Source organism: Elaeis guineensis, chromosome 5 (genome assembly GCF_000442705.2).
Source record: "Elaeis guineensis isolate ETL-2024a chromosome 5, EG11, whole genome shotgun sequence".
In the NCBI taxonomy this organism is placed as follows: Eukaryota; Viridiplantae; Streptophyta; class Magnoliopsida; order Arecales; family Arecaceae; genus Elaeis; species Elaeis guineensis.
Window position 1 is genome coordinate 110,434,286 of NC_025997.2, and position 24,094 is coordinate 110,458,379.

At 38.1% G+C, this 24,094-nt stretch overlaps 1 protein-coding gene across 15 annotated transcripts in view; it reads left to right on the forward strand.

Moving 5' to 3' along the window:
• Nucleotides 1-1,133: 1,133 nt before the first annotated feature.
• The window catches only part of LOC105035750 (uncharacterized), a 33,330-nt gene continuing 10,369 nt past the window's right edge, over nucleotides 1,134-24,094 (forward strand). For 4 of the 15 annotated variants that reach the window (XM_029262040.2, XM_019847427.2, XM_019847426.3 and 1 more), the window contains exons 1-8: nucleotides 1,205-1,522; nucleotides 1,755-1,817; nucleotides 2,007-2,048; nucleotides 4,624-4,745; nucleotides 9,390-9,459; nucleotides 10,370-10,626; nucleotides 14,757-14,873; nucleotides 20,023-20,074. In XM_029262040.2, coding sequence (XP_029117873.1) covers nucleotides 4,650-4,745; nucleotides 9,390-9,459; nucleotides 10,370-10,626; nucleotides 14,757-14,873; nucleotides 20,023-20,074 — 592 coding nt within the window. In that variant the 5' untranslated portion in view covers nucleotides 1,205-1,522; nucleotides 1,755-1,817; nucleotides 2,007-2,048; nucleotides 4,624-4,649. The other 11 variants (XM_019847421.3, XM_073258079.1, XM_073258072.1 and 8 more) reach the window with 11 other exon arrangements.

Below are 24,094 nucleotides of genomic sequence, written 5' to 3' on the forward strand. Positions count from 1 at the left end.
TAGAAGTTTTTGATTTTGGTGGTTGCTGATGTCTCTCTTTGAGTTTCAAAGTTTTGGTCAAATAACTTATCATAAAATCTTTTAAAAAAATGTTTAGGAGAAAATGAATCAAAGGAGCTATTTCCCACCATCTTGTTGTAATTTTGATATATTTAGAATAAAAATTTGTGTAGTTTGAGTCATCAAGTGCCATCATTCTTTGCACTTTTTATCTATTTAATAATAACTTTTTACTCACTGCAAATGCTTAATATAAATAAATTATAAATTAACCCAATAATACAGAGAATGTGAAAAAGTTATTTGAGAAATTATTGATGCACTATGGGGGATTAAAAAAATCCAATGTGGAGTACACCATTTTATGTGATTGATCTATATAGCCATTGTATTTAATATCTGTAGTCTCATCTTTTCGTTTAAAAATTTTGTATGATACAAATATCTTTATCCTTTAAAAAAAATTATGACATACGGTGTATTATGACTTCCTATACGGATGATATCATAATATAATCTAAAAAATTATGACATTCTTGCATATTATGATATCATGCATCAAATTATGATTTTTTAAATGTAAGATATCATAATATGATCTAGAATGCAATAATATGGTACAGGATATTATAATATGGAAGGGATATTTTTATCCAATTATTTTTCAATGCACATGTAATGACTGCGGCTTTACTTTTCATTTGAAAATTTTAAATGACGAAAATATTCATATTTTTTGAAAAAAATTATGATATTCTATGTATATTATGATATTTTGCGTTATATTATGACATCCTATGGACAAAAATTATAATTTTTTGGATGCAGGATGCCATAATATACATATAAGATGTCATAATTTTTTAAAAAATAAAAATATTTTTATTTTTTAAAATTTTAAATAAAAAATAAAATTATAAATATTAAATATATATTAAAAAATAATAATTATATCAAACAATCGAATAAAATGGTGCTTCATACCGAATCAAAAGCAACATTTCCCACGGAAGTTGATGAAGACCAGACCGAATCAAAAGCAATTCAAATATTGTGAGGCCCGACCCAGCCGGCCCACTTGGCTGGCCACCCATTAGGGCGGTTAATAGGTGCGATTCCATTCTTCCGTGCGATTAAAACCCCCACCCCATCGCCCTCCCTCCTACCATCTCTCTCTTTCTCCCCATCACGCTGCAGGGTCTGTCTCCCTTTTTTCCCTTGCTCTCCCTCTCTTCTCCGCGCGCTCTCTCTCTTCTGCGATCTCTCCCATTGCACGTTGCTCTCTTCTTCTTCTTTTTTTTTTTTTCTTCTTCTTCTTCTCTTCCCCCGTGCTAGACGCCAACCCATCTCTTCTTCATCCTCCACACAGATAAACCCTAAATCTAATTTCTTATCTTCAGATTCTTCTTGTTAATTTATGTTATTCTTGTTATTTTCTATTTTGAAGAAGGATGAAACCCTCCTCATGAGTTGCGGCCAAATAGAGGATGATATGGCCATCCTTTTCTTCACCAAGAGAGGAGTAACTCTCTTTTCTTTTCTCTTTTGGCTATAGACTTAGTTATCTATTTGTTCTTTTTCTCTTCTTCTCAAAGATGGACCAAGCCCTATCTCCCTCTTAATCCCTCTACATCTTTATGTTCTTCTTTAATCCATCCTTATGTCCTTCTTGTGCTTTGATTAGTCTTAATCAAAGATTAATCTTGACTTTATTTATTTTCTTAGTTTTCTAACTTAAGTTAGATTTAGTTTAGGTGGGCAGCATCTTGAGGTCGGAGAAGATCGGTGTGGAGTCTCCTCTCGGCTTGCTATTTGAGGTAAAGTCTAGTCCACTAATTTTTTAAGCTAATTATGGATTATTATGATAGAGGTAGAATGATAGATTGGATCTTAGAAATCAAAAAAATTAGGTCATAATCATGTGAGTTAGAAAAGAGAGTGATTACTGAATTTCGTAGCACCGAATGTTGATTTACGGTTAATTGGATGTTTTACGTGTGCGGCAGCTCAAGTTGGCACATTGGGTGAATTTTTGCTAGCTATTAAAGGTAAGGATTTCTAATCACAACTACCTGTATAACCCTAAATATTTTATGTTATATGTTGGGATTTATAGATATTTCATCTTTGCATATAAATGTTTGGTACATTCAAATGTGATTTTCTAAGATATTGAATGATGTGTATTTATGGTGAATGTATCAAAAACATAATCTAGATAATAATAATGACAATACAATAAAAAGAGAAATAATTAAAAGATTTAAAATCGGAGCAGTTGGACTGGTCATGATTTTAGCATGGCCTTGCCATGGGTGGGAATGTGGTATGTTTATCAATATGGCCTCATCATAAGTAGGAATGTGGAATACTTATTAGTATAGACTCGCTACGAACAGAAATGTGATATATTTATCAATATGGCCTTGCCATGGATAGGAACATGATATTTGAGTATGGCCAGTTATGGGCAGAAGCGTGACTATAAACAGTCCAAGTGCCGGAAAATCAAATCTGACCCAATCTAATGTAACATAATAAAATAATGAATGATAGTAATAGCTTAATAATTATACTAAGAAGTGTAGTATCTTTTAAAATGCAATTGTAATTGAATGGAATTGATGATCTGATTAGGTAAGATATGTTTATCATAGCTGCAGTGTGATGGAACATCGTATATATATATTCGAATTACTTACCATTGCAATTTGGTATACGTACTAGCATCTTTGTTGAGATGGTTATTTGAATACTCGAATATTGATCATTGAGTTTTGAACTACTGTCTTCTAAACAGATATAGTTATCAAAGACTTTGATATCATTTTCTCCTTGTGTGTGCGCTTAGAAAATCCTTATTGAGCCGTTTGCTTATATTGTTGCTTCTATTTCTTTTTAGAGTCACAGAACATCCAGCTAGATCGGATCGAGTTGGAACATTTTGGTGAGAGATAGTAGTTAAGTTTTGTAATTGATATCGGATGTATCTGAACTGTGTATTTTTGGATAACATTAATTTTCAGTAAAGAATGTAATATGTGGTTTGCCTTGGCTATTTATCTATCAAAATTAAATGTTTTGGTTTGGATTTATTAGGCCATGCATATACTCTAGAATTACACTCTAGAGGATATGCGGCCGTGTCACATGGCCAATCTAAGTATGTGGTTTGGGGCGTGACAAAAATTGTCAACACTATCTTTTGTGAGGGCTTGTACTTGTGAGAAGGGGCTAGAAACGATAAGTAAATGTGATATCCAAGTTCAAAATTTGACAGATCCAATTGGGCAACCTACCAGTCGTTCTAAAAAAGTAAACCTCATTGGTGAATTAATAATTTTCCAGCGTTTAAGGCAACGTCTGCGGAATTGGAATTAGAATTTATGTCAGCCGGTTGGCGGTATGAGTCGGTATGAGTTTGTACCGGATCGGATCTTTGCGAATCGACGCAGAAGAGAAGAAGAAAACTGGGGAGGAGGAAAAAAGAGAGAGGGGAGGGGGAGGGAGGGAGAGGGTGGTCGGAAAAGACGTCAGCGGTGGCCACAGGTGGGTCATTGGCGCACATGGAGGGCCACCAAGGCCTCCTTTTTTCTACCAAATCTCGGTAGAGAGAGATAGAGAGATGGGTGGAAGGAAAGGAGGGAGAAAAAGCTGATGGAGAGGCCGTCGGAGGGCCTTCGGTTGATTGCTGTAGCCATCGGATGGTGAAATCATGGTGTACGGTGTCGCAGACGTGAAACAGGGGCGATCATCCTTGCTTCATGGAGTTTTTTTTTCAAAAAATCCCAATCGTAGTAAAGATGGCAATGGATATGCTGGCTTTGCTTATGGCTTCACTATTCATCGTCGTTTTAAAAAAAAATGCGACGAATAGGTCGGTAGCCTCTGTTCTGTGGCCACGGCTCTGTCTTCGCATTTTCCGCCGTCCAGTGGCCACGACGGCCATCCTGCACCCTCTGACGGCCTTTCCATCGGTTGCGACTCCCTCCGGTACTGTCGTTCTCTCTATCTCTCTCTGTATTTCTCTCGATTAAATGCCTATTGGGCGACGCTGAGCTACGGAGGCCTCTATGGCCCTCTGACGGCCTCGACGGGCTACCACCGGCCTTTGACGGTGTCGTCTCCTCTTTCCCTCCCTTCCTCTCTCTCTCTTCCTCTCCCTCTCTTTCCCTCTTCCTCGTCCGGTGTTCCAATTTGCTTAGTCAAACTGTCCCGATTTGCCACCGGTATGGCTCGGAACACCTTGAACCATTCGGGTCGAGATGGTTTGGCGAATACTAATCTAAGGTATTCATGTATCTAAATCGCTAAAATTTTCTACTATTGCTTTGTATGTCCTTGCCATTTGCTTGAATGAACTTTTCTGCTTGTTCTTGTTCTCCCTTTTTTTGTGCGTTTTCTTTTTGTTCTTCAGTTTCAACTGTTGAGTTATTACATTTATTTTGATATATGAACAGTACATTTTTCTGCCCTTCAGTTTAATACTAGAAACATCTCTCTGGTAGATGAATAAAGTTTGCCTTTGGTTTTTAGTTTTCCCAAATTTCTATCGTCGCCACTCTTTACTTTGTTGGAGTCATCTTGCTCTCATAGGGAGCTGTCTCCATAACTTTGCTGTAGGATCATCACCCTTGGACGAGGGAAGCATGGACTTTGAACATGAGCTGCCTTTTGAAGCTGGTCAAGAGGCTGAGTCAAAATGCTTTATAGAAGGTTTTCGAGGCGCATGGTTTCGGTGTAAGGTAGGTGTTTTTGCGTGTTTCCATGCATGGTAGACAAGAAGAATGTACTTGTTTTTGAGTGCAAATATAGATATGTGGTTTTAATATGTTCATACAAAATAGAAATAAACATATCGAAGCACAAATTTATGAACGTACTTTTACATACAGATATGCATGCATGTGTGCAAACATTCTACAATGCATATTCCTGTACTAATAATGGTTGCAAAAAAGCATTTTACTTCTATTTAATTGTAGTGAAAAATTCAAACCTCCTTCCACATTTATTTATGGGACCTATATTATAGAAAATGCATAAATTTCTGATTAAATCACACTTACAGGACCTATACTTTTTGTTGGTAGAAACTTGTAAATATAAAATTTATATGAACTGATATTTTCACTGATCTGTTCAATTATCTTTGGCTTTCTTATATATTACAACCAAGTAGGACAGGTCAAAACAAAATGTTACGAGCAAGTTAGGAAGCACTTTTTGTGTCTTTTAATTCCCCTTGTGTTTCTGCTGCTACCCTATTGCGATATATAGTTGGGTGAAACTATCAATATTCATAACAGAATGCTATGCCTGAACTGGTATCAACCTGTCAAATTGTAGTGTACCATGACCAAGATTTTTTGGTTCATGCTCCAACAGGATTGTTTGGAGATGGATAAGATGGCCATGCTTGTGAATTGGTGAATGAGTATTTCATAAACTGGCATATATAACAGAAACTAACTTAAAGTATACCAGAAGAGAGATAAACCATAGAAAAAATGTGTCCCGGGATAGGTAACAGAGCAGCGGTCTGAAGTACAGAAGGTACAATGGTGGAAACAAGTTTTGCAGCAGTACAAAACTGGTATAATTTTGACTAATAAACTTTGAATAGAAATTCATCCACAGAATGTCAGCAACATATTAATGCATGAAATAGGTAATTAAATTAGATATTTCTTTTTGTTGAGTTGAGTTTGAACTTTTAGGAAAATGATGAAAATTAAAACAAGCATCTGAACAAGATTGATTGCCACGAGATACAATAGTGCTTCATTATCTTAGACCTATAACTAAAAGATAGGTAGATGAAGAGACAACTAATAGAATTAAGGTGAGTGAGCAAAGTTAAAGCTGAATTTAGGTTGTTGCATGACAGATGACTTCATGACAATTTAAAGGAAAAGTTTAACAATGAGACCAATTTTAATTGATAAATAAGCAAACAAGTGAACGTGATAAAAATCATGACTATTAACATGATTGTGTGGGAAGGGGAAAATCAGTGAAGAAGGCATAAGGATTGTACCAATTGTTCACCTAGTGTGGGAGAACTAGGTGAGAAGGTTTGCGTATGATCTGAGAATGATGTGCAATGAAGATTTCTGGATGGTCTATTGAAATTTTTGAATCCATATCAAAAAGGGTCTAAAAGGAGAAGCACTAAATATGCACTGGCGACAATTCTAAGAAAGGATTTGTAAAATATTGCAATAATACTAACGGTAGCTCTTAATTGGAATTTTCGGTGAATGAGATCTGCAAAACCAACCCAAATAGTTTAGTTCAAGGCTTGGTGGTTTCGGTCGTGGTCCTATATATAGGTGTTAACTAACCAATTGACTTCAAAAATTTAAGCTAATAGGGAAAGGGTCAACAACGTATATTAAGCTTAGCACCCCCCCATGTGTGGCCTAGATCACACATGTAGAGTGAACACAATGACTGAAACCAGTCAAGATAACAGACACAATGATTGGAATGAGTCAAGATTGTAGTTGAGCTAATTAAATAAGGGCCCATTCGGGTAATGCAGCAGGATTGGGCTGAATATCCTGCTGGATTCATGGATTAGGCAGCTTTTTTGAGCATGGGTGCGGGTTATATCTTTCGCATGACAGATTCACTGCGTGAACCAGTGGATCGTGCTTTGCATGGTTTTTAAAGTGCGACATCTGCTTCATGATCTGTGCTAATGGATGGAAGGGAGAGGTTGGAGGGCTTTGCAAACTGTGCAAATCGTGATCCAATAGTTGATGTTATGAAGGAAGATCAATCATTCTTTCATGCGAAGGATACAACCTGAACCCATTGAGCATGGCCCATATCAACCCAACATGCCCTAGCTTGATTCCAGTGGGAAGGAAGAAAAGATCTCCATGCATATTTTTCCTTCCTACAGACCAATAGGCTCATAGGCTGAGATTTAGGCTGGGATGGTCCTTAGTAGATGTGGGCTGGGCAGGCCAATAGGGCCTCATGCAGGAATATTCAAACATGCATAATACTTAGCTTGGAGGGATTTGAACTTGTGACTCCAGCAAATCTACTACGCTGTCCTAGTTTTTCCATGGAATGGGGTGCGCCATTGTCCCACCCCATCCCGATACTTGGGATAGGGGATGTCCCAAGATGTTCCGATTGGGATGCTAGGATGCTAGCGAGATGGTCTTGTCTCGACACATGTGATGGTACCCTATTTCGGGGTTTCGTTGGAACTTGCATTGTATGTCAAGCTTAACCATAGTTTTCTGGCTTTCTCCAACTATGCATAGAAAATCCAAAAGAAGACAAAAATGGTCTCATAATTATATGATGAAAGCTTAAGTTCATTTTTTTTCCTCCTTCCTAAATATAGATACATACAAAAAAATATAAAGGAGAAAATAAAATGAAAGATACCTGGATCCACGAAATTTTGTACCAGTCTGAATTGGTCGGTACACTCCGTACTGAGTTGGATCGGTAGAGAATCGGGATGGTTTGGCCAAGGAAAATGGTACACCGAAGGAGGAAGAGGGAATGAGAAGAGAGAGAGAGGAGGGAAGGGAGAGAGATCACGATGTCGTTGGAGGTCGGTAGTGGCCCGTTGTGGCTGTCGGAGGGCTGCGGATGCCTCCGCAGCTCAGTGCATTCGATAGGACTTTTAAACGAGAGAAAAAGAGAGAGGGAGAGCGACGATATCGGAGGATCATGCAGTTGGTGGAGAGGCTGTCGGATAGCCGTCATAGCCATTGGACGGCAGAAAATGCATGGACAGAGCCGTGACCACGGAATAGGGGTGATCGCCCCTATTCCTTCATTGTGTTTTTTTAAAAATGAAGATGAATAATGAAGCTGGTAAACCCATCGCCGGCTTCATCGTAATCTGAATTTTTAAAAAAAATTCCATGAAATAGGGGTGATCGCCCTTGTTTCATGCCCGTGGCGCCGCATGCGTCGAGTGCGCCATCTGACAGCCATGGCGGCCAGTTGGGGCCCTCCAGCGGCCTCCCTGATGGCTTCTCCTTTCTTCTTTTCTTTCTCTGGCGGTCTTTCTGACAGCTTTTCCTCCTTTTTTTTTCTTTCTCCGACGGCCTCTCCGACGGCTTCCCCTCTCTTCTTTTCTTTCTTCCCCCCTCTCTTTATCTCTCTCTCTCTCTTTTTTTCTCTTTTCCTCCTCCCGGTTTGCTTCTTTTGCTCTATGTCGGTTCACATTGGTCCGGTATGGACGCGTACCGATCCTTACAGCTGGCTGGCCGGCGCGGGTTTTTGTACCGAGTCCGCGAACCTTGCCTGGATCCCTTCTTTTTCTTTGGTATTCAAAACCATTTCATGTTTATAAAACAAAAGAATGTCTAAAAAGTAATATATATGAACTATTAAAAAGCGTTGAAAGTTTGAAACCAAAAAGTACATGAATGGATGGCTAGGCCATCATCACCTTTCTTTATCTTTATCAAACATTATATTCCAACTTGGAAAAATTTTCACATTCCAAAAGTTTAAATGAACAAAAAATAAACAAATCATGAAGATCATCTCTTCTTCCTATTTATTTAATTGTACCTGCATCCAAACTTATGCATGGTCACTACATACTAAATCTGAATAGATTCAGTTGATTTTTAGTTTCATAATTGTCTTTCATATATCCTAATCCAGTTTCTTAAGACTGTACTAAGTATCAAAAGCATAGTTTAGAGTTCTTTTATATATAATATAGAGAAATTCAAAGCAATGGAGGTGATTTAACTTTTAGATGCATGATATCTGGTGACTTCATTTTTTCCCCTCCTTTATGGTTGCATTCTGAATTATGGCCACCTGTGAGAAGCACTATTTATGTGGTAGACATGACATGAGCAGATTATTACATGTGGGATTGTCATGTCCTTGGATGCTCTTGTGGGAATCGGAATCCCCATTTTCCTTGCCATTCAATATCCTTTCTAGTGAAAGTGTAGGTTCTCTATCATGAGAATTGTAGTATCTCTTCCATTGCATGGATGCACAAAATATGTCACACATTAATTCTTGATGGAGACTGCTTCCCATGGTAAGTTTTATTGTGATAAGTGAAGATCAGCCATATTTTACATGGGTGTCATGAGAGTTGATGTTGTGTATTCTGGACCTTTCATATGTTAATTTGAAATAGTCATCTCCGATCAAGTTCTTTATTTTCATTTTATTTCAAGTTCAATTAATTCCATGAACTAATGTTTACTGAAATTAAGACATATTTCTGTAATGGTATTGCAAGTGCTTGTTATTTGAATTGCTGTATCTGCTTAATGCATTCCATAAATTTTAGCATGCGTCTTGTCATCACTAAGCTGTTGCTCTTGACATTTTAAACTATTCATTTTTCATACGTTTTTTCCTATTTCCATCAGATTACGAAAATCGGCTCTCGGAAAGGACATATTGGGTATTACTTGGAGTTCTTTGACTTTCCAGATGAAAGTGAGTGACCTCTCTTAATGAGACACTATGTCGGCATCTCTTCTGTTTAATTGAAAGCTTATACATTAAATGTGAGAATTATTTTTGGGAAAAAATGAGTAATGTAGCCTTTTAGGCACTATGATGCAGAACAATGTTGAGAATAGCAATTAACTGAAAAACTTGGGATAATTAGATACAAAGCCTTGTCATGTGCATGTTAGAGACGTACAAATGAATCTTAGGACAGCAATAACATATATATTCGACCTTCTTTCCCTAGCCGCAGTTCTTCCTTGGCATTCTATTATCAAATATAACTAACTTGGCTGTTGATGAGATAAATGGAAAGGGAACATTAAGCTGCACATTTCAATTAACAATGTTAATGTCATTTCATTTTGTTTTTGTAGGTAACAGTGGATTTAGAGACCTGTTGCTTTGAGAAACATACAGTGGAAGTGGTTATCTTCTGCATCTAGCAAAATTATGAAGATGCTACTGATGTTTATGGATCATGTGATTGCTTTTTAGTTGTCTTTAAGTCTAAATCTTATAATTCCCATCAGTTTAGTATGTGAACGTTGATCATTTCAAGACTTGATTGGCAAGTTCACTGAAAGTAGTAAAGTGTTCATATAATCCAACAATTATCTTTGTAGCTTCTTTGTTGACTTTGGAATATGTGTCTATATTTTGTAATCTTGTATAGCCACCTTAAAATATTTCCATTTTGCCTGTGTTCATTCGACTTTTAGGAGACCCTTTAATTCATGAACATAACCAAGAACATCTTGCTGGTTAATAATACAAAATTATAAATACTACATATTAGATATTTTTTAAATTCATCGTGACTTATTTGTTTAGTTATTTTTCTTTGGCTTCCTGTTCACCTGGCTTCTCATTTAGTAGTTCTTAACTTTCACAGGGATTACTTGGACTAGACTGTATCAGAAGTCCCCACAACCCATTAAATCAGGTGGAGAGAGCAAAATGGAGCTTATGGTGCGCCCTACCTTTCCTCCCATCTATAGAGAAAATCAACTGCCTGATTCTAATCTGAAAGCTGATGTGGTAGCAATTGTCAATGACACTTGGAAAGTTGGTGATTTGGTAGATTGGTGGTATGATTCCTGTTACTGGTCTGGAAGAATAACCCAATTACTTGGGGATGACAAAGTCCTGGTAAAGAACTAGGATAACTGATTCTATAACATGCCATGATTGCTTTTTCTTCGAGTATCAACTATTATGGCAAGTTAGGAATGGTGTAGACTGTAGAGTTTATCAACACTCGTTAGGCTTAAATTCAATCTTTGTCATTTATGCTCCAGTTTTGATCAATTAGTGGATTACATTGATTTTTTCAATCCTTGTTGGCCTATACTGTTTTGCCATGATAATGAATCTTAAAGCTAAAATTCCTTTTTCTAAATCTAACTTTCTGATATTCTAGCATAAATTATTGAATATGCCTTAAACTTACAACATGCTATGTAAAACTATTCTACTTATCACCTGAAGTTATAAGCCTTGCTATCCGTGTTAACCTTCTCTCAGATTTGTCAACCTAAACATTTTACTCGAACCCATCCTTTGAGTTTTTGTAAGTTTTGAGCAACTACCAGATTTCATCCGTACCTATGCACCCTAAATTGCTTAATATTATTTGTTTCCTCTTCAAACTGCCCACATTTTTTTTGGGTATATTTTAATTGCTTTAGGCTTTTTAGGAAGATTTGCTTAAGCATGAAATCAAATATTACTTTGGGAACTTTATCTCTTTTAGTCATTTTGGTCTTTTTTTTTTTTTTTTTGACAGACATGCATCTGTCTTCCTGCCAAATTCGCTTTTTATGATTTTGTAGTCCCATATATGATAAGTTCTGAATGTGAAATTGTATTCTTATTTGAGAAATAGGGAACATTTTGTGGCTATTTTGTGAATATGGTTTTATATTCATGAAGATGTCCACATTTGGTTTCTTGCTTGTTTATTTAGTCACAATAAATTTCTACAAAGTTAGTGCTGAATCTTTTCTAGCTAGGGGCATCTAATAAACGTGATAGATTCTATAGTAAATCAGACAATTTAGTCTTCCTGAAATAGTGAGTGTTAGATATCTCCTGGGGTATCACATCTATGTCTCATCTGAGAGATGTATTGTAAATCCGTTATATTATGGCTGTGAGTGAGGATGGACATTGGTGAGTTGCCGGTAACCAATACATTTTAATTCACACTTTGACAACCCTCATATAGGCTATTGTGTTTGAGGACCCAGAAGTTTATCATAAACTGCTGTTTGGAATTTAATGTGATTTTAGTCCAAACACATCTTATCATAAAAGTGACCCCAAATAGTTGGACAAAGTCTACCAGTCATGCACATATCCTATGTCTCGTTTTATAAGCTGAATTGTATTTGCTATCAATACATAAGTGATGTAAAGAAGGCTGATGATTGTTAAAAGATGATGAAGTGAGACAAAGTGACAAACTATGAAGATGGTCGTGTTCTATTTGAACTGCCGGCCTTAGTATTGGATTATCCATATTGTAGTTCTTACACTTTCATTAAATCAAAGAATTTCAAAGATGCCAATTAAATGCCAGAAACTATAGCAATAACTTTCTCCATTTAATCTAACTTGAATTAGATATGACCATTTATAATTAATAGTTTGCTAGCTAGATAGATTAGTAAAATGTGTCATGAAGATATCATGTGATATGACAAACTTCTAGGAATCTAGAAACATATGAAGTGCAAAGTGTTATATGGAATTGCTGATATTGTGAATGTAGGATCAGATAAGAATTCACAATCATTTCATTTCGTTGAATACATTGGATTCAATAGTTCGGTTAAAAAGAAAAAACAGATCAGAAGAATTCTTTCCTCTCTAAGCTTGGTCACAAATTGGAGAAAATTGGATGTATAATGGAAAAATAGTAAATGGATCACCGAATCACATGCCCCACCAATGTGGACCAAGATTATATGCAATTATGCATGCATATCATCAGTCCATGCATGATAGTTTGTTGCGAAATAAATTTCAATGTAAAGATAAACTTTGTTGGGATTACTCTTTTCTGTGATTCTCCAATCTTTATTAGAACTTTGTTCTCATCTTTACCTCTTTCATGTTTCCTTTCTGCTTTGGGAGCAAGATAATAAACCCTAGAAAATTTTTAGTTGGCCTCTAGAGGAGCATAGTATAATTGGGAAATGCGCTCTATGGCTGTCTGTGGATCCAATGTATACAGGTAGAGAAGAACTGGACATGGTTGGTAAACTACAAAAAAAAATCATCTTCAACCGTAACCCTTAGTTCCTTGTCCAAGTCAACATAGAAGTTCCTGAAAAATATTCATGACCTATTGCTATTACATGTGTCCTTAGAGATCCAGACATGATTAGTCATGAAAACATGTTGTCTTTAAATAAATTTTTATTAAATTGTCATATAACAATATATTTTCCTAGAATATCCTAAAAGCAAATGACAAATCATTCAGATCCAAGATTTTCTGTTTGATACTATCCTGCTGTTTGGCATGTAAGTTGATAGATTTTTTTGTTGGTCAACCAACTTCAACAGAGGTTAGTCACAACAATGACCCAGTAGCCTCATTATAAGGTGCTTGTAAGAATAGCTGTATCCTCAGGTGTTAAGGAGTGCTGAATTGCATGCATCCATGAATCAAATACTGACATGGTTGCCCCATCTGGCAGGTTCAGAAAACATCGGCCGTTAAATATGACACTCCCATTATCATGGTTTCAAATCTCAGTGGATGCCAAGAGGGGGTCCTGTCCTAAGAGCTGGGATGGAATTGTCGAGCCATTATCCTGGCATCCCAATTGGCGCATCCTAGAACATCCTGATCCCAAATGTTGGAAGGGATGACAGCACATCTCAATCCATGGGAAAGCTGGGACTGCCCTGTTCCACTGGATTTAAAACCTTATCCACTATTGAGTTGGAGGTCCCAGTATTTACTGCCTATGGCTAGAGCAAAATGGTCAGCCTAGTAAGCCTAGATGCTTTCACAATGGTAGTCTTGAAGATGCAACTTAACCATAGCTGTGAACATGATTTTGGGTGCAGGAATGAGCCATTCCTCCATCTGCATTAGTCTACAAAATAATAACTTGGATCGTCCATGCAAGGAAACCTGGGAGCTATTTTTTGGATTTAAGGCTGTTTGCATGATGCCTGTATGGTTTATGGATGACAACTAGGATTTTTGACCAGATCACATCTCCACTGTGGCTTTTTGGCCATGCAACTGTTATACAATTTTGGGACCAACTAATGTCATTCTTCTCAAGTTTATGTGCAGTATGTTGCATGTCTGATGTGGTTAAAGTTCTGTTCTATTTATGCGAGCAATAACATTTGTAAGAATGCAGTTAAGTGTTCATGAGCTTTTACAAATGGACTCAAGTTTTCTTGGCAAAATACTTTCTTACTTAAGGTGTCAAGCCATTTCAAATCACTTAGGCACTTAGCCTTATTTTTTTCTGATTGGAGCATATAGTAGATGCGGCCATATGTGTTTGAAGGCTTGAGTTTTAAATTTGAAGCTTGTTTCTTCCTCAGGTCCTCTTTCTGTAGATCAGCCAGTAGGCTAGAAGAGGGCTAGGTATGCAAAATGGTGGGTTAGCCTTCCATGATTTCATTGTTTGTGTTAGCAAATCCTGCAAATCCATCACACCATTATGGCAGGACAGCTGCAGTCATGGTACATGTGACATCTGCACCACATCGGTTCATTGTACCTTTTCAGAGACCCTTCATAACCATGACACCAACATATTGCGCATAGCATGCCTTCCTCACACAACCTCCTCTAAGAAGGAACATGGCGCCAACCACTTGGCCTAGTTCTGATGGGTGTTTCTATTAAGTTACTTTTTTTTTTTTTAAAATTTTATATGTTTTTGCCAAAATAGGAAAACACAAATAGAAAAAAGATGGTAAAAGAAATTAAAGAACATAAAATTCAAAAATCATTAAAACGAATTTCTACATAGAATATGTACAAGAATACTTTCTTTATTGTAATTTAACAATGTAGGGTTAATGCTAAAGGAAAAAAAAATACAGTGTGTCCTGATCAGATGTTACCTTTGTGATGCACATGTCAACCAGGATGATGGTAATTTGCCTATGCCAAGTTTTGCTTTTCTGTTACTGTGAACAGATTTGTCATTGTTGCTTGTCGTTACTATTATGATTATGATAGCATAAAACCTAGTGTTCTGAGTTTTCAAATTTATTCCATTTTGGCTTGCCTACAGGTAGAGCTGCTAGAACCCCCACTCGGTGAAGGGAGGTCGTATGTTTCTTCCTGTAAGGACTTGCGTCCATCTCTAGACTGGTCTCCAGAAAATGGGTGGATGGTACCCATATCAAGGGTGATTATTTTTACTCATTGCTAAGTAATACTTATTCCTTTCTTTTTTCTGCTTTGCAATGTAATTTTTTTGCCATCGGGACCATATTTTTCTTCTTTGAAGTTATTTGCATGTGATCTTCTTTCTTTTTTAATAATTTAAAATTGGTCAGTAATTTCTTCAGTTTTATGCTAGGATTATGGTTGTAAAAATTTTTTCTTTGATTTTCTTCCTTTTCTTGTTGTTTGTTGCTTGTTTCTTATAATCTGATCATCATAATCAAAGGCAAAAAGAAAAGACTTTTGTGCATTTCTTAATCCAGTACAATTAATTAGAGCCTTCATAGATATTGCTAGCAATTGTATAATTTCATGCCTAAGTCATTGTCATTCTTAATCATGATTTTGCAAAAATTATTTAGGACATGTTATCGTCTTCTAGGGCTGAGCATAGGTCAGGTTGGGTCGGATTGAGAGAAAAATTTGATCCGACCGAACCCAATCGGGCTGAAGAAAATCCAACCCGCTGCCGACCGTTTATCATATATAAATTGTTTGAAACCGAAGTTAACGGTTTGTAGCGGGGTCGGGTGGGTTGTGTTGGCTTGAGCTTCAATATTGATCCAATGTTGATTTTAAACAGCATAAATCGATATACCATTCAATTCATATAGAAACTAGGATATAATAATTTCATAACATCCATAAGTTAGTACATAACATGTCATAATTACCAATTTTCAATTCTCCAAATAGCCTAAGTATTGAAAATACGATATCGGTCGGTTGGGTTCGGTTTCATACACGTTAAAAATGCAGAAACCGAACCCGACTGTAATTAACCGAATTTTTTACGAATCACAACATTCGGTTTCACACTGGTTGGATTGGGTGGGTTTCTTCGGGTTTCGGTTATTTGCTCAGCCTTATTGTCTTCTATAAGTTTAACTGAAGGTAGCATATGGCCATTTTCTGCTAATGGCAGCCTCTCTTTGTGTTTTGATAATATAATTCCTTTCTGTACTTTTGTCTAGTCTAATAATGCAGACTATGATATTTTGTGTTGCATGGGTAAGTGGTGATAATGCCTATTCTGATTATATAGTAACTTTTTCAAAATACTTAGTAACTTGGTTGTGTATATCCATGTGATATTTTTGTGGATACTGCAATACGTATCAGCTTTGTTGGCCTTCTAATTCACTTCCAGTCGAAAAAACAGTTTCTGCTATGAGGTGAATAAAAGAGAGGAAAGCATCTGTTTACCTATTAATATCTGGCCGTGGTTGCTGCTGTTATTTTTGTCACCTACTGTATGTGCACTAATATTCTGAAACAAGCAACCAACCTCCAATGAATTTGAGTTGTTCCTGTTTGTTTTACAAACTATTGCTTAGGGAACCTATAATCCTATATTTATGAGGCGTATATTCTTCTCCAAGAATGGCAGAATGATGTAGTGTTGTGAGTTTGGCAGGGTTAATGTCAAACCAGTCTGATCCAATATGTGGCTTGAGTTGCATGGAGCCAGTTTGTTTCTCATGTATTGGACTGTCATTGAAAATGTTAGCTTGTTTTCAAGTTAAGTTGGCATATTTTTGATTGCTTGCACAACCCACCTTGATCCTAATACAAGGGTCTAATGCTATACAATAGAGTACCCAAAAAAAAAGGGAAATGTGTTTTATAATACGTCTTTCATCCAGTGAAACTCATAAACAGGTTAGCTTAAACTTAAAGTGTAGACTTATGGTCAAAAACTCTTCCAGGATGTGAAAAGAACTAAAACAACCTAAATCCTGATATGATCTGATCTAAAGAAATTTTGGCCTGAAAATTTTTTGGGCAATCAAGTTTGGGCTTTGATGGTTCGGTTCATTGTCAGGTTAGGATTTGGCCTTGGTTAGCTGAGTTGGGACCCTTGTTGGCCTTAATTCAAATATCCAACCCATTATGCTGAAATTTGTGCCCCCGTGCAATGAATTTGTACATTTATATATACACATTATCTCATTTATTTATTTTCAAAATAGAATATTAATATACAAATAATTAATTAGTTCAGTAATTATATTTATTTATATGGCCCTGCCCTGAAATTGCTGGTTAGAGGCATGACAACCACCGTATACTCATAAAGCATTGCCCTACAAGCATGCAAGACATCCCATTTGTGATTAGACAAATATAAACATGAGAACATGATAAACTCAATGAACGCAGTGGGATAAAAGCAAAGCAACCGAATTTCCAAATTTAATAACTAACAGGTCCACAAAACTAACAAGAAGCTCCAAGAAATTATTCACAAGAATCTAACTTCGACAACTCTACAAATGTTCTATGCAATCAAAGAATGAAAATCTATAAAGTAGTTCCAGTAATTATACTAAGAAAATAAAGAGTAGCTCTAGATGATGCTGAGAATTCTGCTATTGCATCTAATCACAATCCCATAATGGTACCTCCCAGGCTCCCACAATTCTAATATACTCTTTCATAATTCCAACTTATGATTATGACCAACTCCAACTTCAGTTTCATCCGCTATGACTATATCATTAAGGAATAGCATGCACCAAGGAATTGTCCTGAGTATGCCTGGTGGGTTTATCCGTAACTAGTGCAAAAATAAAGATAAGGATTTAGAGAAGATCCTTGATGTAAACCTATTGTGATTGGAAACTCACTAGTATTACCCCAAGTGGTTCTCACACCACTAATCGTTCCCTTATGTATCATTAATTAGATTCATATAACTATCATAAACTCTTTTCTTTTCTATCCTCAACCAATAAGACTTCTTTAGGAACTCTATTATATGTTTTCTCTAAATCAGTAAGAAATAATATGAAGGTCTTGTCTATTTTTTTCGTATTTCTTCATTAATCTTTGAAGAATAGCTTCCGTGGTCGGCCTTCCTGGCATAAAACCAAATCAGCTCTTTGATATTTTTGTATCACAACCTCGGTGTATACAAAATCACCCTCTGTCAAAGGATCATAATATTGCTCATGAGTTTAATACCACAATAGTTTGAACAATTCTAAATATCACGTTTATTCTTGACTTTGTTTATTAGGCATCTTCATGGTTGTTAAAATTTTATTAAACAAATTAGTTAACCAAGTTACTTTCACATTATCTAAACATTTCCAAACCTTAATGAGGATTCTATCAAATCTGGCCCTTTTTTCTATTTTCATCTTTTTCGTAGACTTCTGTGCTTCTGATACTCTAATCTCAATGGAACTAGTATGGAATCCTAAATAGTTTATGTGACTTCTGTTGAATAGCTAATCAAAATAACTCTAATTTCTTCAATCTTATCCTCAGCCAAAATTTTTTGATTTTTATCTTTGATGTATCTAATCATAGTCAAGTCTCTAGTTTTTTCCTTTCTCTAAGTTTCAAATCTTATAGGTATCTTTCTCTCCATAGTTTGTAACTAGTGATATAAGCCTTCATATGCTTTGAAGCCATCTTCCTAGCTTCCTTTTTAGCTATCTTATAGCCTTCATGCGCATCTCTATTTCTACATTTAAGTAGATTTCTATAAGATGCTCTTTTAGTCTTAACTGACGACTGAACTTTCTTATTGCATCATATGGCCCTTTTCTCTTTGATTCTTGTAATGTGTTTGCTGCCACTTCCTGAATACCATTAGCTATCTCTTCCCATATGTATTGATTTTCCAATCTAGACGCCATTGTCCTTCCTTGAACATTCTATCTTTAAAAGCCATTTATTTATTTTTTCCTTGCAACTTCCACCATCTAGTCCTCTGATTCCTATTTAGTCTTCTTCCATTTTCTGATACATCGAAAACTACTAATCTATGTTGGCTGGTTAAACTCTCTTTTGATATAATTTGATAATCTTTATGTAAAACTTGACCAGTCTTTCTAATAAGGAAGAAATCTATTTGACTAGTATTACGCCACTTTGAAAATTTATTAAGTAAGAGTCCTTTTTTTGAAGCAAATGTTAGCTAATGCTAGATCGTATGCCATCACAAACTCCAAAAATAGCATTTCCTTGTTACTTTATCCAAAACTACAACCTCCATGCACCTTTTCAAATCCAACATTACATTTCCCCACACGCCCTTTTTAAATCTCTTCCAATAAATGTCTTTTCTCTACGAGGAATCTCTTGAATTAGTTCATCTATGTCTTTCCAAAAGCATTGCTTTGTAGCATCATCCAATTCTACTTGAGTATAAGCACTAATGATATTAATAGACTTTTCTCCTATAAATCAAGTGTATTCTATCTCCTAGTCTCTTGATATATGCAACCTCATCTTTTAAACTCTTATCTACAATAATTTCTACTCTATTTTTGTTTATATTTTTTCTAGCATACCAAAGTTTATAATCTTTCTTACCAACTTTCGTTGTTTTTTCTCCTATGCACTTAGAATGTTGCAGGCAAGCTATGTTAATTTTCTTCCAATCATTGTATCTATTAGTTTGATCAATTTCCCTGTTAATGATCCTATGTTCCAAGTTTTTAGATGTATCCCACGTTTTTGGACTAACTTCCTTACCTACACCTGTCTATTAAAATGCGAGAACCCTTATCTACTTCCTGCCACACTTGGGCACCGATGTGGTGCATTGGTTTTTGGTTTTGGGAAATGCTTACTTGACCCTTGCTTCCTTTTCACTACACCTAGGGTCTGATTTAGCATGTCACTAATATGGAACGCCCCAGCAATTTTCTTATACAGATTCATGTTTATAAGATGCCACTATAGTTGTATGCTGGTTGTCAACCTATAGTAACCCTCCTTTTTTCGGGCTTGGGATGAGCTATGTACAAAACATTGGCTTGGTGCTTATAGGGTATAAAGCCAAAAAATTATTTGTCATGAAGGGCTAACACCTATCAGTAAGCACCATATTGAAAGCTGCATCCCTCGAATGAAGGAATGTATGGATGACATCAGATCGTGTCTTTGTATAGCAAATACTTCTAAACTATCTATATATTCTTAGCTTCAAATTTTCTCATTCTATAATGTGATTGATTAGTTATTCTTGCATGTAATACTGCCATAGATCTACCCAAAAATATCGCAAGTTGCTTTCATAAACATATATGCTAGCTGAATTAATTTTGCATACTATCCTTGCTAATCTTTCGCATTATCTTTTGTTGTTCTAGAACTATGGTGATTCTCATTATTCCGCTCGTTTAGTTCGCCCACATAATGAAGGTAACACTGATTCATAATAAAATATATCCTCTTTTTGTGTATTTACATGGAAATACTTCACTGCCAAAGCATTCAATATTTGCCTTGGTGCAAAATTGGGCTTTACCATGTGGGAATATTGTTTGTTATGAGCAAATGAAATTTCGAATAAAGCATGATTTGGTATTTCAAAGACAAAATAATAGTATCTTATAGAACATTTGCATCTATTTTTTTATAAATTGCTTGATTAATATTATATGCTACTTTTAGATTATTGATAACAAAGGTTTTAGATATTAATATAAGATCCTGCACTATTCCTCCATTGCAAAGATATGGTTAATATGGTATGTACTAGCATTCGCCGAATCATCTCGAATTGGACAGTTTCGGCAATGTCGAATTGTATCGACGAAATATCGGTCCGATTCTAAGGTACAAAACGGCATAGCAGCCATCTCGAAGGGAGGGAGAAGAAAGAGAGGAAGAGAGGGAGAGGAAGAGAGGGCGTTCGGCGGCCGTGGAGGCCATCGAAACTCTTGCCAAGCTTGGAAGGACGGAAGGAGGAAAGGAGAGAGAGGGGAAGATACTTATTAGGTCACTGGAGGCCCTTGGAGGCCTTCGGACAGACGGCGACGCTGCCGCGACCTCTAACGGCCTGTGAGCAAGTGTCGAGGGAGGCTAAGGACGGTCAAGGTTGGAGGAGGGCCTCCGCCCTCCAGTTCGAAATAGGGGTTCGCTCCTGTTTCGTATTTTTTTTTTATTGTACGAAGTTAGCAAGTTGCTGACTTCATCATATTTTCTTTTTTCTTTTATAATTTTCGAAGTTGGCAGTTTATAGAAAAAAGAAAATACGGTGAAGTTTGTAGGATTTGTGTGATGCTCCCAAGCCTTGGGAGGCCATGGGAGGAGTCGGGATTGGTGGCTCCGAGTGTCTAGGACCGGATTTGGGTTCTAGGACTAGGACGGGAGTTGTCTTAGGGTGGAGGCAGTGCACAGCTTTCACGGATTCGAAGTTTGGTGACGAGGACTTCGAGGGGCTTGGTTGGAGCTCCGAATACCTTGGACACAAGGTGGAGCGAGAAACCAAGGAAGGTCTGCTGCTCCAAATAGAAGAATCGACTCGGACTTCAGACGAGTCGACTCGGATCAGGGTCGAGTCGGCTTGGGCTTTGAGAGAGCTGACTCGAACAGACAAATAGAGAGCAGGTTTCAGTGGCATGTTGCTGGCATGCAGTCGAGTCGACTCGAAGCGTAGGGGAGTTGACTCGAGCTTTGGTGGAGTCGACTCCAATTGCGGAAACAGCAGTACACGGATTTTTTGTTTGGGCTAGGATTGGTCATTGAACCTAGGGCTTGGGGCTCGGGTTTATGAGTTCAAGGGTGGCTAACCAAGGATTTGGATTGGGGAACAAGTCCAAGGGATGAGAGCATGTGAGACATGGGCTCAGTGAGTGCTTTTATGTATTGGGTTAGTCTAGAAAATTTTTTGGGCTCAGGGTTTGGTCTATGTACATGGTATATATACTTGTATATTGTAAACCCTAATACAGAGGAATCAATACAGAGCTTTTTCTCCTGAATTCTCTAGCTGTCTCTTTCTCTCTCTCTCTCGCTCTCATCTACATTCCAATTCAGAACTTTCGCGTTCTCTTGATCTCTTCTCTAATTTTTTGGATTAACACCTAGGTTCCATGCAAGATATCGATCTACCGCCGGTATCGGGGAGGTACCAGATCGCAACGATTGGTATCAGAGTTCGGTTGAGCATGGAGGAAGAAGAGAAGATCAAGGTGTCTGCAGCAGGAAAACAGTAGGAGGATCAGGTTTAGGGCTTTCTCTGAGATTTTGTGAGGAAGGAAGAGATCTGGAGGCTGTTGTCCACAATCCCCTAGTCAGGTAATTCTCGGATCCATCTTGTGTGTCGTGTTTGATCGGATTTTTGGTTATGGAGAGCAACGGGACGAAGATAGGATTTGAGAAGTTTGATGGGAAGGAAAGTTTCACCATGTGGAAGGTGAGGATGGAGGATCTACTGGTACAGATGGGATTGGATTCGATCTTAGAGGACAGGCTGGAGGGGATTGATGACAAGCAGTGTCCTTGGATAAAAGGGCATGCGCCACGATTAGGGCTTGTTTGGCGGATGAGGTGCTTTACGGCATGTTGGAAGAGAGGTCACGCCAGGGTTTATGGTCGAGGTTCCATCAGTTGTACATGGAGAAAAATATATGCAACAAGGTGCTGAAAAAGCAACTATATAGCCTCCGGATGTAGGAAGATGAGGATGTTGCAGGACATATTCAGCGGTTCGATCGGATGAGCATGGATTTGCTCAATGTAGGGGTAGAGTTTGAAAAGGACAAAAGCTTGCTGCTATTATGTTTGCTTCCCGAGAGTTTCGATCTGTTGGTGACTATGCTGCTATATGGCAAGATGCTGGTGTATGAGGAGATCATATCAGTGCTAAGGTCCAATGAGCAGTGGGAACGGATGATGAAGAGGGAGGTCTTCCTGAAGGGTCTTGCGCTGTCAGAGTGGCCTAAGAAAGGGAAGAAGGACGGACAGGTGGGATGGGGACAGTCCAGTGCGAGGCAGCAAGGAGGCTAGAAAGTGCTACAGGTGCGGTGTAGCAGGACATTTTAAGCAGGAGTGTTCGCTTAGGAAGAAAGGAGGAGAAAGGATCAGCTCGGATTTTTAGGATCAGTCGCTGAATTGGAAGAATCGGATGAGCTCTTGATGGTTTCGGAGGAGTCCGTAGGGTGCGGTGTATCCGGAATGACTTCGGAGGGATCCGCGGAGTGCGAAGGGTCCGAAGGGGCAGCGACGGTGTTCCAGGTGCAGCGACAGACCCAGCAGGACAGCGTTGGGTGGTTGGCCTTGAGGGACTCGGTTATAAAGTCGGAGACTTCTGCAGCATTAGGGGGACTTTAGCTTCAGGTGGAGCATCGGGCAGAGGTGGCTTCATAGGTGGAGAGAGTTTGGCACAAGTTTGGAGCAGTATTGTTCTGAAGAGATCGTGTCAGGGTATGCAGCAAGTGCCGGTGTAGGAGTGCTGCGGGCTCTTCGGAGAAATCCAGGACAACAGTTGATGCGGCTGTCGAGTAGAAGGGTGCCTACAACATTCTCTAGGTTGGTAAAAAGGAGCAAGTTAAGGTCTTCAACGGTGGAGGCGGTCATCCCACAGGTCTCAAGAAGAGCTCAAGAGTTGAGGAGGATTGGCAGGGGCAAGGGTCGCACAAGGGGCTATCAAGGTGAGCATCGACAGCGAGTTGCAAGAGGACATTACCGGGTGTGCTAAGGCTTGGGCGCACTAAGGTGGAAATTGTAGAATATGTGTGGTGTCCTCAAGCCTTGGGAGGCCATGGGAGGAGCCGGGGTTGGTGGCTCGAGGTGTTTAGGACCAGATTTGGGTCCTAGGACTAGAACGGGAGTTGTCCTAAGATGGAGGCAATGCATAGCTTTCACAGGCTTGAAGTTCAGTGACGAGAACTTCGAGGGGTTTGATTGGAGCTTCGGATATTCGGGACACAAGGTGGAGTGAGAAACCAAGGAAGATCTGCTGCTGCAAGTAGAGGAGTCGACTCAGACTTCAGATGAGTCGACTCGGATCAGGGTTGAGTTGGCTCGGGCTCTGAGAGAGCTAATTCGAACAGACAAACAGAGAGCAGGTTTCAGTGGCACGTTGCTGGCATGCAGTCGAGTCGACTCGAAGCATAGGGGAGTCGACTCGAGCCTTGGTGGAGCCAACTCCAGTTGTGGGAATAGCAGTACACGGGTGTTCTGTTTGGGCTAGGATTGGTCATTGATCCTAGGGCTTGGGGCTCGGGTTTATGAGTTCCAAGGATGGCTAACCAAGGGTTTGGACTGGAGAACAAGTCCAAGGGATGAGAGCATGTGAGACATGGGCTCAGTGAGTCTTTCATGTATTGGGTTAGTTTAGGAAATTTTTTGGGCTTAGGGTTTGGTCCATGTACATGGCATATATACATATATTGCAAACCCTAATGCAAAGGAATCAATACAAAGCTTTTTCTC